The sequence below is a fragment of the Sphaerodactylus townsendi genome, linkage group LG07, assembly GCF_021028975.2.
Source record: "Sphaerodactylus townsendi isolate TG3544 linkage group LG07, MPM_Stown_v2.3, whole genome shotgun sequence".
In the NCBI taxonomy this organism is placed as follows: Eukaryota; Metazoa; Chordata; class Lepidosauria; order Squamata; family Sphaerodactylidae; genus Sphaerodactylus; species Sphaerodactylus townsendi.
The window spans coordinates 28,528,836-28,547,448 of NC_059431.1; the positions used below are offsets into that span (position 1 = coordinate 28,528,836).

The 18,613-nt window shown below is 43.9% G+C and overlaps 1 protein-coding gene across 2 annotated transcripts in view; it reads right to left on the reverse strand.

Annotated features, from left to right (window-relative positions):
* PLPP1 (phospholipid phosphatase 1) overlaps positions 1-18,175 on the reverse strand; it is a 98,344-nt gene extending 80,169 nt beyond the window's left edge. Inside the window, exon 1 of one of the 2 annotated variants that reach the window (XM_048503092.1) lies at positions 17,906-18,175. In XM_048503092.1, coding sequence (XP_048359049.1) covers positions 17,906-17,963 — 58 coding nt within the window. In that variant the 5' untranslated portion in view covers positions 17,964-18,175. The remainder of the gene's footprint in view (positions 1-17,905) is intronic. The other variant, XM_048503093.1, reaches the window with a different exon arrangement.
* Between the last annotated feature and the right edge of the window lie 438 nt (positions 18,176-18,613).

Genomic DNA, 18,613 nt, shown 5'->3' on the forward strand with positions numbered 1-18,613 from the left:
GTGTCTCATGGAGCAAGAAGAATTACACAATGCTAAGTGGTTTTAGTATGTTTTGGGTTCTTTTAGTGATTATTTATCTTTCTTATCTAAACAACTATTATAAACATCAAAATAAGCATAACATTTTTCTAAGTACTAAGTAAATCCACTGTGTGTGTGTGTGTGTGTGTGTGTGTGTGTGTGTGTGTGTGTGTGTGTGGTGTGTGTGTGTGTGTGTGTGTGTGTGTGTGTGTGTGTGTGTGTGTGTGTGTGTGTGTGTGTGTGTGTGTGTGTGTGTGTGAAGTGCCATCAGCTCACTTAGAACTATGAATCACTCAAATTTGATAGCCCAGGCTGATCGTGTCAAATCTCTAAGCAGGGTTGGCCATGGGTAATTCTTAGATGAGTGACCACCAAGGAAATCCAGAGTTGCTACCAAGAGAGAACTATGAATCAGTGTACTCCAAAAAGTCCTATTGTGAACAGCCTTGCTAAGGCCCATGGCTTGCTTGATTGAGTAAATCGATCTCACGTTGCGTCTTTCTCTTTCCCTGCTGCCTTCAACCTTTTCTAGCGTTATTGTCTATTCCAGCGACCTCTGTCTTCTCATTATCTGACCAAGCACAACAGACTCCGTTTACTCACTTCAGCTTCCAAGAATAGTTCAGGCTTAATTTGATCTAGAACACACTTATTTCTTTTGTGGGCCGGGGGGCAGTCCACGGTATCCATTAAACACTCAGCAAATCTAATGTAGTAATCTTTCTCTTATCCTCTCATTCCCCTGCACATTATAACTTTCAGGAAACAGATTTAGGGTCATTTCAAAACATGATAAATTTCCTGTACGGAAAGCACCGAGTATAAAGAATAGGAACATTTAGCTCCTGAAACAATGCTATTTCGCCATCTGTACATGGGCAAGAAAAGAGCCACAGGCCATGGACATCCATATACAACATTTTAGTGCTGCCATTTTAGCAAAGATAAAAACAAACACAATCAATGCAATCCCTTTTATTTAAACCAACCAAAATGACCCAAACATTGTGCAAGCTTTCATGCTCACTAGAATACTTTATCAGACTGACTCATCACCTGAAAAATCTGCTTACTCCCACCGATTTAAAAAAAAAAAATGTTGTAGAGTCCAGCCTAATGAAAGTTCTGGTAAGCCAGACAGCTTGTACAATGTTTTGGGTCAGATTGGCTAGTCCTAATTACATTGATGTTCTACCTGCTTTTAAATTTTAGGTGGATTACTATGGCCATTCGCAGCTTTTTTTTTTCCAGCGAAGAGTTCAGGGCAATATCCCCACCCTTGTCCCTTTTACGGCCACAACCACCATGTGGGGAAGAGTTAGGCCAAGAATAGAAAGTGACTGGCCAAAGTTCATTCACGGATAAACCAGACGAGACACAGTGAGTTCCGTGATCAGACTGCCTGGCATTTTTCAAAATCAAATTATCTCATGAGAAGGTCCAATCTGGATCAGGATCACAGTGGAAGGGGAGAAGCTTAAGCCTTCACCTCGTACCATTTTCCTGACCCAAAATGGTCTAGAAGAGCTGCTTTCTGTTGCACTTTCTGTTGAAAGGTGTACAGTGGCATATCTGCCAGAGGGACATTTGACACTGAGAGCCACCCATTAGATCACTTGGGGGGTGCCTGGCGGGCTGTCAGGCTGGGAGTTTGCTGCAGGCCCGCCGGGCACCCCTTGGCCCAGCCCCGCCAGGCTGCCCGGGACCACCACCGCCCTCCTCCGCCAGCTAAGGTAAGTGAGGCGCAAGGGGGCAGGGAGGCGTCGGGTGCCATTTTACCCCGGTATGCCTCTGAAGGTGTATATCCCAATGAGACAAATAGAAGCTCCACGACACCATCTCAGATTAGATCACAAAACTCATAGTGTCTCATCTGGTTTGAATCCCCACTGAGCTGAATGGAAATATGAAACACTGTCTCCTGATCCGGACTTTATAGCTTCTATACCACACTCAGTCTCTAGTTTATAACTGTACCCTACATATGGTTTGCACACTTCTTTCTGCACAGAAGTGCTTCCTGTGCAGGAAATTAGGTTTGTTTGAAGTGGCCCTGAAGCTCAAACTAACATTCAAAGGGAGAAAACAGTTTGCTTTTGTTAGCATGCTCTTCCAGACCTTCTCCAAGTACTCAATACAGTTTTGCAAAACTAATCAAGTACCTGTCTCAGGTGCCAAGCCTACACTTGAGTCCCATCAACTTGCTTAAATAGGTGGACTGAATGCCTCAACACTAAACAATTAATAAATCCACTTTAACCTGCAGAGAGACTAATTGTAGGTTGCACTGCAAGAGCCAAAGCAATTTCTAATCTAAGTGAGGAAGCAGAAACACCAAACTCTGCCACCTTTGACCTCCTATGACTAATAGTAATAATAATAGGGGAAGGTCCCTTTATAAAACAATTCACTGTTTGATGCATATTAGGAATGAATCTGCAACCACAGTTGCTAATTGTTTAAACACTGGGCAGTGCAATCCGGGGGCGGGGGAGGGCAAATCCCGCTCTGGATGTGGTGAGGGTTTCTCTCCAGGGCACTACGCTGGCAGGGGACCAAATTCACCAGCGCCCGACTGCTGTGATGCCCATGTCACCTGGCTGTAAAGCCTGGCCTCGAGCCAGCACCTGCTGACCACCCCCAGTTATGCTGGTGTTCCGGTGACTTCTGGGGGCGTTCCAGGAGGCAGGCCCTATGGGGGAGTTGGAGGGGGGCGTTAACTTTTTTGAGCTTCCCGCGCCACAGAACAGCATTCAAGCAGAGCTATCCCCATCTGAATTGAGCTGTAAAAGTAATTTCGTGTTTCAGTTTTCAACCTGGAAACTCATTTTTTCAACCTGGAAACTCAAGACAATTTTTCAACCTGGAAACTCATTTTTCAACCTAGAAACTTAAGACAATATTATTAACTGTGATGTAAACCAGGATCAGGACCCAACTTCCTCACAAGTCGGACTGTCACGCTTTCTGGTGAGGCTTCAAAGAAAATTAATGGAAGATCTGTGACTTTCTCATGTCCCACAGAAATTATAAACAAATTAACATCACAATCTTATAAATTATGAATTAACCAGAGTCATTTTCAGTCCAGAAATCTCTGCCTACTTGGAATATCTTCCTTAAATAAATGAAATAAATCTGTTTTCAAAAAATTCCTAGCTGGAGAAAATCAATATGGGCCTAGGTTTGCCAAAAGACCAGGAGAAAAATGTGCTATCGCTTGAACTGAGACTTAATACCTAGAAACAGGCAGCTACAACTTCTCAAGGCACTGAGGTAAATAACTCTATTAAAGGGAATGGGCTTTTCTCCAGCCAGTTGGCAACCCTAGAAGGTCACACCCTGGCTAGAGGCACCCAGACGAAACTAATGTTGACAACAAGGGTTAGGTACCCATTCTCTAATGAATGACTTCCCTAACAATCTAGTAGTTTTCCACTGCACGTGACGCTTCTGAACTCAGCCAGTTATTAAAAACCTCTCCCCACTATTAGGTGATTTGCACATACTCTATACGAACAGAGCAGTTCGGAGTGAATCACCCTGAAGTCCACATGCACAAAGAGGTGGATAAGTAAGAAAAAGATAAACAACCAGAGCTGACGTATTTTCTGAAACTACAACAGCCATAATAAAATGAAACAAAGTAATGAATATGAATCGTCTCTGCGTGTAATCAGAACCATTCCCTCTCTTGGCACCCTGGAGTTTCCACAGCACGCAGAACTGGAAACAGTTCCAGACCTTTCATGCTCTGTCTTTAAAACTGTATCATGATTACATTTGGGGACATTTACGGAGCACGCTTTAAGTGGCAATGTATTTTAATAGACGATATCTAGGTACTATGTAAATAAGACAAATTCTAACAGCAACAGGCATCCTAGAAATAATATAAACAGATATGGAAGCCTTTAGAAGGGAGTGAACGTTACTGAGTTGAATGGTAACTCATCCTCTTTTCCATCAAAGTTTAAGATTGAGTTAAAAAATTAGTGTCTTAAACAACTGGGCAAAACAAACGCCAAGCACTTTGAAGGTAGATCAGTCTCACACAGGAACAAAAATGTCCTATACTTAACAGTCATCACATTTCTACTGTACCCTTCCTCTGAAGGAACTCAGGAAAGCGCATATCACTCCACCCTCCATTTTAACCTTACCACAACCCTGTGAGGGAGGTTAGGCTGAGAGAGTAACTAGCCTAAGGTCACCCCATGAGTTTGAGTTCTTAGCCTCAATCCATGTCATCATACTATCATAGCAAATCTGATTGCAGGGCTTAAAATTTTATGAGGAACTGCTAAAAGAAGAAGAGTTTGGATTTATATCCCCCCTTTCTCTCCTATAGGAGACTCAAAGGGGTTTACAATCTCCTTGCCCTTCCCCCCTCACAACAAACACCCTGTGAGGTAGGTGGGGCTGAGAGAGCTCAGAAGAATTGTGACTAGCCCAAGGTCACCCAGCTGGCATGTGTGGGAGTGCACAGGCTAATCTGAATTCCCCAGATAAGCCTCCACAGCTCAGGTGGCAGAGCTGGGAATCAAACCCGGTTCCTCCAGAATAGAGTACACGAGCTCTTAACCTCCTACGCCACTGCTGCTCTGTGAGAGCACAATTTCCCTCTTCCTAAAGAATCGCACAGGCACATTCATGTGACAGCTATTTCAGGGATGTGTGCATTCAACAACTCTCCTGTCAGTCAAGACCATATGAGAACAGGTAGCAGTACAGATCACATACTATAGAAACCTTATCATCTCAATCGTGTCGACCTGGGTGTCGACCTGGGTCAAAAGAAACTTGATGGTATTTAACACACAGAGACAGTGTTGTAACTAGCCTGATCTCGTCGGATCTCACAAACTAAGCAGGACTGGCCCTGGTTAGTATATGGAAATGGAGACAACCAGGAAGTCCAGAATTGCAACAGAGAAACAGGCAACAGCAAAACGCCTCTGAACATCTCTTGCCTTGAAAACCCTCCGATGCAGTCACCATAAGTCAGCTGCGACTTGACCTCATTCACCACCACTGTTGTAACTCACATGTCACACACATGCAGCCGTTTGTGATATGATGCTGCAGTGTATCACTTGATGGCAGTTGCTTAAATTGATCCTACAAGGCAGAAGGGGGGGGGGGGATCCAAACCAAAAAAAAATGTATTTGGCTTAACTTAAAACCCACACAAAATTAGTAAACCAGCCAACTTCTCTAATATGTATTTAATGTTTATCCCATCAGTATGGTTTGGCAAAAGGCAGTAACCACATTGGGCTCGCATGCACAAAAAAGAGGAGGGAGGGATTAGAGTTTTTGTCAACAGTTTGTCAGTTTATACTTTGTTTTTAATAGATAAAACCTTTTAGGCAGTACATTGAAAGAGTTGCTGGCAACAGGAAAAGGCCAGACTGCGTACTAATGGTGTAGATCAGGGGTAGGGAACCTGCGGCTCTCCAGATGTTCAGGAACTACAATTCCCATCAGCCCCTACCAGCATGGCCAATTGGCCATGCTGACTGGCGTTATGGTCCCTGGTATCTGGAGCAGGTCTGGTGTAGATTAAGGCACACAAAAAAATGTACTAGAGACAAAGCTAAATCCTACTTCCCATATGATTGAACCTGCTGAAAACTGTTTCTTATTCAGCTGTGACTGACTCATTAATTGCTCTGGGAACCTGTTTTAGCAGCCATTTCCCCCACCCTTTTCTCCATGAATTATTTCCACATAAGAGGGGCACATATGTTTACGTAGCAACTCGACTGCCCAACCATGCCTCTAAACAGCATGCCAGAAACTGGAGCGCAGTTACAAGCCCTGAAAATTTAATGTGTCAGCGAGAGCTGAAAATAAGAACTACAACACACTCCTCAAGCATTACGGCCAAAACGTGCAGGCTTTCCTGAAACACTGCTGCAGTAGGTGAACATGAAGTCGTTTAGCTTGAAATAATCAAACCCTATATTGTTCTTGTACTACTGAAAAGTAGACCAGATGGAGAATTAAAACTAAATTGGTCACCCTGCAACTTACTAAAACCCAAGAATGTGGTTGCTGTTGTCGCAAAAAGGCGAATTATGTTGGAGCTGACTGCCTCTGGGTGGGGCAGGTTAATATTATGCATATGCTTCTTAGTGTGTTTCTTGGCAGAGAGACTGCATCGCAGGCACAGACAAGCAGTGAGAAATTACATCAAACCAACAAGGGGAAGATGGCTTACAATGTAGGCCTTTCATCCTTGGTTCTATAAACCTGTTTGAGAATCTAAACGACTTTTGCTTAGTAAAGTTTACAGCTTTTAACTATCATAACAAGCTTCTCCAAAGACCACCCCCCAAACATAATCCACCAGTCATCAGCATTTTGTGCTGGATCCTCACTAAATCAGCAATTTCCATCAATGCCCCTTTCCCCCAACAGACCCCTCCCCCTTATGTCACTCCGCAAGTATTTCCCAATCCCCCGGTAGCCACAGTTTACGGAGATCGGTAGGCTGCTGTAGGCGGAAGGCAGGAACGTTCCACTCCACCAATGGAAAATTTAGTCTGGATCCAACCTGTTACCAAAAAGCCCATTATATTTATTTCAGTGAAATCAGTTTCACAGAAGGATGTCTTCAGTGTCTGGAATTTGTTTCAGATGGGATATCTATTTAAATCCTAGGAACAATGGAAGCCCTCAGCACCTTCTATCACAAACAAGAGGACAAACAATCATCCCAAGCAGGAGGGAAAGGTCCAGCGTAAATCTTTAGAAGGAACAGTGCCTTTAAGCAGGTGCAGATTTACCCAACACTGAACTCACTGATGGTAAAATGCTGCACCTATTGAATTTCTGCCCTTTATCCAGAGATCAGAGCCACAATAACACTCATGGAAGTTAAAAAACAACAACTCATGGCTAATTTGTGTTCTACAAACCGGCTAACAGGTTTACAGTACAATGCTGCAAAGAATCACTTCCATTTAGGGAACCCTTATGGTGAAGTGGTTAAGAATAGCAGACTATAATCCGGAGAACAAGGTTTGATTTCCCATGAAGATGCTGGGTGACCTTTGGCCAGTCACAGTTCTCTCAGATCTCTCTCAGTTCACACGGAGTCAGGCAATGGCAAACCATCTCCAACCATCTCTTGCTCTGAAAACCCTACATGGCCACACAATAAGTCAGCTGTGACTTGACTGCAAAAATCACACACACAAATCCATTTAAATCAATAGGTTTAGACTTCTGTAACTCTGTATTGCAGGCCTTGACTAATTTTCTTCAGCTTTATGAACCACTCAAAGAATTTAGGAACGAGACTTATTTTTCAGCCTTCAGAAGTTTATATTTTAATAAACACTTTTTCTAATTATTGCTACCATGAAACCTGATCCTAAACTCTCCATTCACAGTTTCTTGTCATTGTTTTAAGAGCTACAACATAAATGTTGTAGTGTATAAAAAAATATGGGGTTGGTTGTTATTACAACAAAAAGCTAGCCTCCCTATCCTACACCTACCGTAGATAAGCTTTTTACTTTTGCTGAGAACCACTAAGAGGCACTTAAAATAAATGGATAGATTTGAGTCCAGTAGCACCTTAGAAACCAACAAGATAGAATGGTATAATATTGGTATAATACCAATACTACCAACAAAATATAATGTTGGTATAATATAATGGTATAATATAATGAGGTTTTTGAGAGTTAAGGTTCCTTTCACCAGATATAAGTCAGGTCTAGCGAAGGCAGCTTTGACTGTCAAAAGCTAATACCCTCCAAAATATGGTTGGTCTCTAAGGTGTTACTGAATTCAAATCTAGCTATTCTACTGCAGACCAACACAGCTACCTTCTGAAACTATCTGCTGAGAACACTAGGTGCCACAATGAAATTTCTGGGCACCCTGGTGGCTGAGATTTGCCAAGCCCATTAGAATAGGATCATACTGAAAGACTCACTCTTAGCAGCACTTCAACTTGTCCTCCTAGATCATTTTGACCAATCTTACCAATTGGTGTGACCATCAATGTTCAAAAGCAGCAATGTTTTTTATTCCACAAATTTTATCACAGCGATGATTTTATGGAACAAGGAATTATGCAGAGATTTGTGACTCATACATTACAAGGACGGTGCTTGTCTGTGTGTGCAACAAATGCAGTAAAGGATTGAGGATCTGCGAGCCGACAGAGGAACAGGCCAAGCTCAGTTCTGCATTACATCACGTTGTGTTTCAGACTGCAAACCTCAAACCACAGAAAACAAACCAAAAAAAAAAAAAAGTTAAACAGCCTGAGAATTAAAATGGCTAAAAAGGGGGAGGGAATGGGGGGAGCACCTTTGCAGGGTGCTGCCAGTTGTAATCTGAAGTTCAGCTTTGGTTTGCCATTCTGGTCTCTAGGTATGAAGTTTGGGTGTCACTACAGGAACAGTGAAAGGGTCACCTTGCCCGGGTCGCCTCGTGCGCACTCTCCCGCTTGAGTGGGGAGCGCTGGATGCCCGCTGATGCGCCCTGCCCCCTGCCACAGTGGCCTTTTCGCAACATGGAAAATGAGATTGATTCGGTCAAAGGGCTCTTAGCTTTAGATGAGCTGCCCCACTGTAACTAAGATGTACCTGGGGTTTTGTTTTGTTTGTTTTATTTAAACTGTATGTTCCCCACTGAATTGTTATTGTACTTGTTGTTTCTTGTTGTAAGTTAATGTGGGTCCCGTCAAGGAAAAGGTTTTGGGGGGGGAGGGGAGGAGACAGAGATTGTAAGAAAAAGAAAAAGAAAGCCTGAAAACACATTTTATGAGCTCCAATGATTTTCTGCATATTTAACCCAGTACCTAACTCAATCCAGTACTCACTGCTTGTTCAGTTGCTGCTTAAGAACTTTTAACAATGAATGTTAATTTACTCCTACGAGTAAATCCTACACATATTTCAATTATAACATTACTTGTTCCGTTGCGTTCCATTTAGACAACAGGATGAGCCCCGCCCCACCTGCAAATTCAACAGAGGCTAGCGGAGATGGTTTCTGCTATCTGGTATGTGGTCCAAACCACATACAGTAACGTGAGAAAACAAATGGCAAGAGTCCAAAGGCCTGTTTGGTTAATGAAGAACCACTTCTGGTGAAGACAAATGGGAAGCACAGAAGAAGCTGGAAAGAGTCATCAAATCCTTTCATCACCTACTATTTACTTGCTTTTCACCCAATGGTGCTTCAACCCATGAAAGAAAAGTCATGGACAGGGAACACTGCAGGCAAAGAAAGGGTTATGTGCCCCCTTCCCCTGCCAGTTCTCAACCATTGGAAGTAGCTCCTCCTCATTTGCATAGCCTTGATGGACTACCATTATATCCTCATACACTCACCTATATAGTTTGGGCCTGTGCACTGTTTTAATCACTCTTCAGCAATACTACAGGAAGTAGCAATCAACCTGAACTGTAATAGAACTTAAATTACTCACAGCTTTGGAAACAATCATAATTCAAGTCAAATGTTAACCCAATGTCAGAAGCATTTCATCTGTTGCAATAGGAAAGTAATAATTTAGAGCAGGAAAAAGGAATCTTTAAAAAAAATCCTCACACCAATTTTTTCTCTGTGCCATAAAATGAATGACCTAACCTGGATAGACCAGGCTAGCATGATCTGGTCAGATTTCAGAAGGTATGCAAGGTCAACCCTGGCAAATATTTGGACAGGCAATCTCCAAGGTATGCCAGGGCCATGATGCAGAGGCAGGCAATGGCAAACCACCTCTGAATGTCCATTGAAAATCCTACCAGAGGTTGGTGGAAATTGTAGTCCATGAACATCTGGAGCGCCATAGGTTGGCCGCCCCTGTATAGACCATAAACAAATGTAAAGTATACACACAAGCCTATGACATGGAGCTGTGCGGGAATTGCTGCCCTGTCATCCTGAGCCCATTCCTAGTTGCCACTGCTCCAGGTTACGAGGACAGCAGGCATCTTGCTCACCCCAACAGGGGAATATCTTGCTCACCCCAACAGGGGGGGGGGGTTGCAGTAGTGCAGCCACTGGGTCCAGCTGCTTGCTCAGGCTGAAAGAAACCAAATGGTCTTACTTCCTGTGTTTATGTGAAAGTAAATAATGTGGCCAGGATGTGGCTTTCTGTGGCTGCTTCCTCATCCTGAGCAAATGACAGGTATAATGGTAGCAGCCAGGCCAGGAGACTCTCCAGTTAACAGGTACAATTGGCATTAAGAGCTTGTACCCCTACAATTATGCATTAACTGCTTCATCTTAAATCAAGATTATACCATTGGGGAAAAGAAGTAGGGATGTGCATTCAGATATATCTGTGCTGAAAGAATACTGTACTTTTCCCAGATGAAGGCACATTAGAGAATCTCCCAGGCTTGGCAGTTATCCCAATCCTACCCCCTGCAAATAAAAATCTGAAAAAAATCAGGTTTATTCAGGAGTGATGAATACGAGCAGTTAAGGCTCTCCGAGGCTGCACTTTTCCTGCCTTGAAGGCTTCCAAGACAATATGAGGGAGGGAGGATTGCACTGTGCAGGGGGGCAGTTACTGCCATTGTTTTACAGGACAGTTTAGCTTTAAATGTGGAATCTGATCACCTTGTTTTCCCCTCCTCCATTTGCAGGTTTCCCAGTGAACAGTAGGAAGAGGAGAAGGAGGCAGTTGTCACAAGCAAACAGCAGTTGTTTCATAGTCTGGTTTTCTTTCAAATTCTTCTGAGAATGGGCCAAGAGCATAAAATCAGGCCCCAGATACAGCCCAATGAGATTTCTGGAGTGAGGCATTATAAGCGTCTACTGCTGCTCCGTAGGTCTGCTGCTGACTGTGACTCGAGATGGATTTGAACCTGAGGATACTTCTGCCTATCGGCCTGCCTGCTGTGCTGCTTGCATTCTGTCATGATTGAACTTGATTTTTCCCCTAATTTTTTGGGCCTAGCAGGAGGGTTTGGGTGGTTATTGTTTGGGTGGTTATTGTTTTTAACTTTGGTGTTTTTCCCCCTTACCATACTTATCCTGGGCTATTTTTGTCTTTTCTTTCTTGGGTCTGGTGAGAGGGGGCTTTGTTTGCTCCGCTTTCTGGTTCTTTTATACATTTTCCCTCCTTACAACTTTATTTTCTGCTGGTTTTATTTGTCAAAAGGCTTGTAGTCTACCTTTGTAGGGATTTTGACTCTGTTATTTTTGTCTTTTATCATGCATGGATTTTTATAGAGTTGGGGATGGGTTCGGGGGGGGGGGGGGGTTGTTCTTTTCCTCTTCGAAGTTTCCAGAAGACAGTGTTGTGTTTCTGGTTAGCTTAACGTGCTGCACTCTCGTTGGTTTGAGCCTTTTAATTGTTGAGAAAGAAATTATTATAAGGCTTTAAAAAGAGGTTACTTTTAATAAATAGCAATAAGCATTTATTAACTGTTTAAAAATCTTTTTAGTGTCTGCTTTGAGCATCAAAACAATTGAAACAGATGGTTTTAGAAAAATAATGCTCTAGGCTGTTCTTCGGATCCGCTTTTCAGAAGGCAGCTCCTAAATTCCTAAAAAAGAATTAGCTACTCTTTGCAGGAGAGGTAGGAAAAGGAGGGAACAGAAAATCTACCCCAGTCTCCCAGATAGGTTTCCGGTAGTCTGCAGTGGAGCTGAATAATTTTAGATTCCCAAATAAAACCCAGACCCAAATACCATAGTGGTATTAAGATCCTGAAAATTTGAGAATGTCAATATCTTTTGGCTCCAATCTACCCAAATCCAAAAAATACAATTTTTTTTAAATGCACACTCCTAAACAGAAGCTTATGAATGGAATAAAACACTTGGGAATATCGGAACACCTGCATAGTTAGAATCACATGAATTAAGGTCAATGGGAACGAGCTTGCACAACTCGAGAATGGGAGAACAGGTCTTCACAAAGGCAAGCACTCTTCAGCATGAGTTGGGTGGAAACAACACACCAAAAAGCACTCTAATTCATGTCCCAAGGGAAATTATTAAGATGTCAGCAATACTACCATGCTCTTGTGAATCTCCCATTTATATCTCTGTCCTAGACCTCTTCTGCATATAAAAAGTAAAGCTGCTATGAGTATACTTATAAAACACTGCTTATAAAATATGTGTAAGGGTGTTCCATCAGCAACAAGTAAAATAAAGGAAACTTGGCCAGAAGGCAGAAAAGTAACCATTCACAGATCAGGTCAAAACAGGACGGGCAAAACTGTTTGTGCTGGATGGGCAAAACTGTTTCCTAGCATATGGAAAATGAACATAAAAAGTTTCCACAAATCTAGACACACAACAGCATGTGGTGTTCAAGATTATGTCAAATTTAGGGGAGGGGAGGGTGTTCTTTCAAACACAAAAATCTATCTAATCCGCAGTTTAAGGCCAATTTTCTGTACAACCTGCCCATTTGGGGCGGGTGGGGGGGGATGGCAACTATCAGAAAAGGATGTATTTCATTATTCAGCTACACAAAAACTATGTAAATAATTGTTTACATCTTTTCCCAGCAGGAAAAAAACTATGCTACACAAAACAAACAAAAAGCGCAGGAAAACTGTGCTCCATACAAGTTCTGCAGCGAGAAATCCTGTGTCTGGGTGATGTTCACTAACCATTGTCTAGATCAGGGGTCTGCAACCCACGGCTCCAGAGCCGCATGCGGCCTTATACTGCAGCTCCACGTGGCCTGGAGGTCGGACGGTAGCGTGGCCGTGTCCCTCCAGAGTGCTCCAGCACTGCTCTGGAGGGTTTGAGGGACATGCCCATGCTGCCCTCCGATACCCTGGAGATCAGAGGGTAGCGTGGCAGTGTCCCTCCAGAGCAGCCACCATCCCCCCTCTGCCATCCCCACAGCTGCCATCCCCCCTCTGCCCCACAGAGCAGGCGGCTGCCTGCTCTGTCAGGCAGGATGGGTTTCCCTGCCCGGCACCTCCGCCTCCCAGCGCTGGAAGGAAAGGTGAGTGGAGGGGCCGAACTGGAGGCAGCTCCATGTGGAGCCGCCTCTCCAGCTCGGTAGATCTTCAGGGCCGTGGCAAATGGGTCCAAATGGCTCTTTGGGTGGTAAAGGTTGCCGACCCCTTGTCTAGATTCTAGTGTTTTAGAGTGATCACCACCCAGACACAGGATTTCTCTCTGCAGGAAGCAATTAAATGGATTAAAATGCCAGGCAACTACTATGCAGATGCCCTCACTAACTGATTATGCAACTTCAGTGTTACATACATATGCTAAAATGGGTGGATTCCACTTAACACATGCAAATTACACTTGCAAACTGCACCCTTTACACTTTTAACCAATGCAAATGGTTCTTTCTCACACTCTGGACATTTCACAGATATATATGTCCACTTGCTTTACTACCATCAGATCCTCTGAAGATGCCAATCACAGATGCAGGTGAAAGTTCAGAAGAAATTTCAGAAGAAAATGCTACTGAAACATGGCCATACAACCCAGAAAACCCACAACACTCTACCCACAATATATTTCACACTCAAAAATAGATATAAGAACATTAAATCCGTGCTTCAAAATCTATGTATAGAGTCATATACATAGAGTGGGAGTATAGAGTCATATACATATACATACAGAGTGGGAGAAAGAACCATATGGCAGTTAAGACAACTCAGTTGACCATTTTTGTTTTAGGAATCCAACCAAAATGTTGGACTGAGAGAGAAGCAATACCCCTTCAATAATGTCATATGACTACAGTGCCTATTAAAACCTGAATGACTGGTTGAAAACAGTATTCACAAGGACTGTAAGAAACATTCAGTACTCTTGTCTCTTATAATTGGAAAGCTGTTTTTGATCTCCCTTTCATAAATATTTTGGATGTAAGAATAAGCTTGTCCTCATGTTTATTTTTATTAATTATACTTAATTAGTTATCTCTCACATTTGGAGGGGGGCCCCAAAGACGTTTACAACACTAAAAACTGAAGAGAGAAGGCGGTGTGGGGCAGGATTCTAAATATAAAGTAGTCTTCCTTTGTCTCTGTGCCAAGAGGATCTTCCACCCAGCACCTGGTTCTGGCCTGTTGCCCTTTGGCTCCTACCTCTGAGCAAGCCCAGGCTTTAATTACCTGTTCCTGTTTCAAAATCAGAGCTCCTACACACCTTAAAGTATCTTGGTGAAACTCACAAAAGCCCCGCTAACACTCATCCCCAGGGATTGTAGTACAGGTGTAACTGAAACGTCACCTTCCTACTTCATTTATATTGTGATATGCAACAATCTTATACGGTTCCACATCATCTCCATATTACCATCAGGGAGCCAGTGTGGTATAGTGGTTAAGAACAGCAGACTTTACGCTGGAAAATCAAGTTTGATTTGTCGCTCCTCTGCAGGAAGCTTGCTGGGTGACTTTGGGCCAGTCGCAGTTCTCTCAGAACTCTCAGCCCATGCAGAGGCAGGCAATGGCAGACCCCCTCCAATCATCTCTTGCCTTGAAAACCCAATGGGGTCGCTGTGACTCTATGGCATATTCTATCACCATTACCAACTGGGGCCTGACGTTAGGAGTCAGTGACTTGTCCAAAGCAACCTAGTGAATTTATTAAAAAGACAAGATTTTAATTAAAGCCTTGGTCTTAGCAATTAGAAAAAATCTTGCAGCTCGTGTAACACAGTAATGATCTGAAAAACAGGATAACCACTGCTTGCTTTTTCCTCCCAAGGCAGCCGCCTTCAAAACATAGATTTTTCATTCCAAGGTAATATTTTTCCACATGCTTTCAACCATGTAAGAGAAACATTATAGTGAAATTGCCCTACTTCCTTTGACTTTTCGATCTGCCAAAATCAGAAGAGGCCTGTACGAGGTAAGGTAAATAAGAGACCTATAGGAGCTTTCCACACAGCAGAGGCGACCTAGGTTCGACTCGTGTCTGCGGAAATCGTTACCTGAGCTCAACTTTTCTGTTATTCCACACAGCAGCCAGGTCATCTCTCCGGACTCAAGTTCAGAGGGCAGGGTTACCTCCTCGCGTCTTTTGCTCCTCATTCCCAATTGGCTGCCATTCTATGGCGGGAAACGTGTGTGTGCGTCCCCTTTTTTTTGTTTTGCTTCATAGGAGCTACGTTGTGACAACGTAACAAAGCACTGATTTCCTGCCTGTCACAAACTGGCGGGAATCTGCATTTTCGCGAGCCTTCTCTGCCGGAGCAGAATGTGCAGAGCTGAGCCATTGCTTCGTGCACGAGAAGGGGTTTTTTTTTAGTGGCTTTGCGCCACTACTAGTCTCCTGTTTTGCGCATGGCCAAAATAGTGCACTGTGATTGGGTGGCCGGGAGAGTCGAGGCGAGGGAGATTCCGTACTGTGCCGGCTTTGGCTTGCGTGCCACCTGGGTTCGGCAAAAAGTCATACCTCCCAGAAAATTTGTTGGGGGGGGGAGCAGAGACAAACATGAGTCGAACTCTATGGCTGTGCGGAGTACCCAGGTCAAACCTACTTCAAACTAAGGTCAAATCCTACAGTGCAGAAGGTGTTGTCCTACGCAGTGTTGTCCTACGCAGTTACTCCAGCAGTTACTATGCAGTTACTCACTGATGTCAATGTATGGAGAAACTCTGCTCAGGATTACACAGTTAAAATCTTATGCTATCTTGGAACAGGAAATTATCTCAGAGCAGATCTCTAAGGTCTGGTTTACACACGCCAGGTAATGTAGCAGCAGAATATTGAGATGATAGAATAGAATATACTTATTTGGACTACATGTGATGAACTCTAGCTTTAAACGGTTCCTTCAAACTCCATAGACACAGAAAATTTACACCGCAGGGGAGAAAGCTTCTCTGCCTTCTCTTTGCTTTCTGCTATGGATTTATTTTCATAGGAAAGAGCGGAACTCTTCAAAACATGGACCTCCATGACTCAAAGTGAAGTTGTACGGTCCATTCTATCATCTCAACATTCAACCACCTTAGGCTAAACCTCATTCTTCAGAATGTGTGAGCCAGACCTCATTTTCTGAAACATAAATGCCAAAATTTGTGGTTTTGATCCCTTGCAGAATGTAACGTTTTCAAATTTCAAGTGACCATTTATTAATTGCCAGTAACCATCAAGCAGTGATATCAGATTTCGTTGCTAGCGATTAAATAGTGAGCATGCAGCCTTGTGAAACAATACAGATCTCAACTAATTCCTAGAACTGACAGGTGTCAATATCACAGCACAAAAGTGATACTGGTTCACCTTTAATAAACCGCCATTATCAGATCTAACACTGAAAACATTCAACTGTAGAGAGGAGGCACCCCTTTAATCCAACATGTACAACTCTAACAAAAGAAAACCATCCCAAAGCCAGATAATGAATCACAGCGAGGTCCATGATGAACAGCAAACCAAATCCTTCTTCAAAACAGGATACTGCATTCACACACATACTGTTTGCCACCTAGCCCTTACATGAAGCAAAACAGAACGGAAAATAGCATTGACAAGATAAATCTTGCCATGCCCTACAATCAAAATAGGAACCTAATTTTTTGCCTGACTGAACACTCCAGACAACAAACTCAAGCAACGGACAGAAAGGGGGGTGGGGAGTGTCAGTTGCTGAGAAAATCTATTTAAGAACGGCACTTTGGGACACCAACATCTAACTTGGCTACCTGCTCTTTCTTAGTCTTGACACATGATTCTGTCACTGAAAAAGATAGCCACCACTTTCCTTTTGGTGTCAGTTTCATGACAATAAATCCTTCCAACACATTTCCATCTAGTACAGGTGCACATAGGAGGGAGCAAGTCAATGTATACATCCTGTGTTATGATATGAAACAGAAGAATCACAGTGACCAAGTTCCTCCAGGTGAGTTTGGGAAGAAGGGGGAAATCATCTCCCATTTTTTTCTAGGTGAACTAATGGATGGTGAGTTGTCCAGATGGAGGGAAGTGACAGGAGGAACAAACAAAATCAAAATGTATACGGGAGGGAGAGGGTGAGTTAAGAAAAGAAATTCTGTTTAACCTTCCCCCAAAGCCACTGTGAGGGGAGAAGGGAAAAGTCAAAGATTAACTAAGCAACATGCCACAGCAGCTAGGTTGCAACACATACACACTCCACGTAAGGTGCCACAAAGTTCCCAGACATTTTTACAGCAGCAGACAACAGGGCTATCCCTTCAGAACTACTGCCATAGGCAGCTGTGCAGGTGAATGCACACTTAATATATATGACTCTACACATGCACAAAGTATATCTTGAACATTCCACACAGATCTATCTATATATTAAAGATGTGTATATACAGTAGATAGTGTATATTCAGCAGACACGCTAATCTAATCTACAGTGCATAACCTGCAGAGATCTATTAAAGGAATGTGTATGCATGTGTGTCTATGCTCAAATTGTACACAAATTTTAGCCATAAAATAATGCTGTACACATCTGTGTTCATATTTTGTTTGTTTACCTATTTCATTCACAGCCTGCCTCACTCACTGAGACTGGAGGTGCATTACAAAACGCATAAAATTTAACCAGACAGCACAAGACAGGCAGCAACGCTGCAACAGATAACATTTGTGTAAGACGTGAGCATATATGCACATGCACACGACAGAAAGTATGAGATAGGTATGCACACATACATATCTATCCAGGTACCTTTAATGCCAATAAATGAGGTACGATAAGGGAGTGCCACACATAATGGACACACACGGATGAGGATGCACTCCCTACATCAGCAGGTTTGGGCAAAGTTTGCGCAGCAGCCCGCATTAGCAAAGGGGAAAGTGGCAGCAAAGCAAAGCAGCGAAGGAGCATCCCCGCCACAGCTGCCCCCCCCCCCCGCCCTCGCAACCCCTCCACCGCTGCCCTCCCCCTTAGACGGGGGCCGAGACGTACCCAGCACCACACAGATCACATCCAGCACCACATAGGGGAGCCGCGACTTGTCAAACATCGTAGCGCCGCCCGGCTCCTCCCGGGGACTCGGGCTAGGCTAGCGGCGGCGTGAGGGCGACGCGAAAGAGAGAGGCGAGCGCGGCCGCATCCAGGTGCGGGGCCGGCGGAGGGAGAAGCAGGAGGACCGCGACCCAACTGCGCCTGCCGACACTCCAGGCGCCGCCACTAGTGAGGCTCGCCCGGAGGACTGGCTGGTTCTTTAAGGAGGGGGAGGAGCGCTGCAAGGTAGGGGGCGGGGATCCCTTAGACTCCGCCCACAACCGGTGTACGCATGTGCACATATATTGCTGCTCCCTCCCTCCGCTTTCCAAATGCGGTTAACTCCTTTCCGTCGCAAAACGCCACCGGGCAGTTCGCTCCGCCCACTCCCATTCCTGCCGGAGAGCCCACAGCCAATCGCTGCTCTTCTCCTTCTCCCGAACACGCCCGACCGGGCTGCCCTCTGATTGGAAGCGTCAACAGTCGGGTTTTGCGTCTGTGTACATATAACTCGCCTCCTTTTTTTCCCCTCGAATTCGATTGGCTGGTGTTGGCCACGTGGTTTAAGTCGAGGCTGTGATTTTTTTGTTTGTTGTTAATAATATTCTCACAAGTGTTTTGTTATCTTCAGTGAGTCCCCTGTGGGCTGTTAGTGTAACCTCAGCTTGT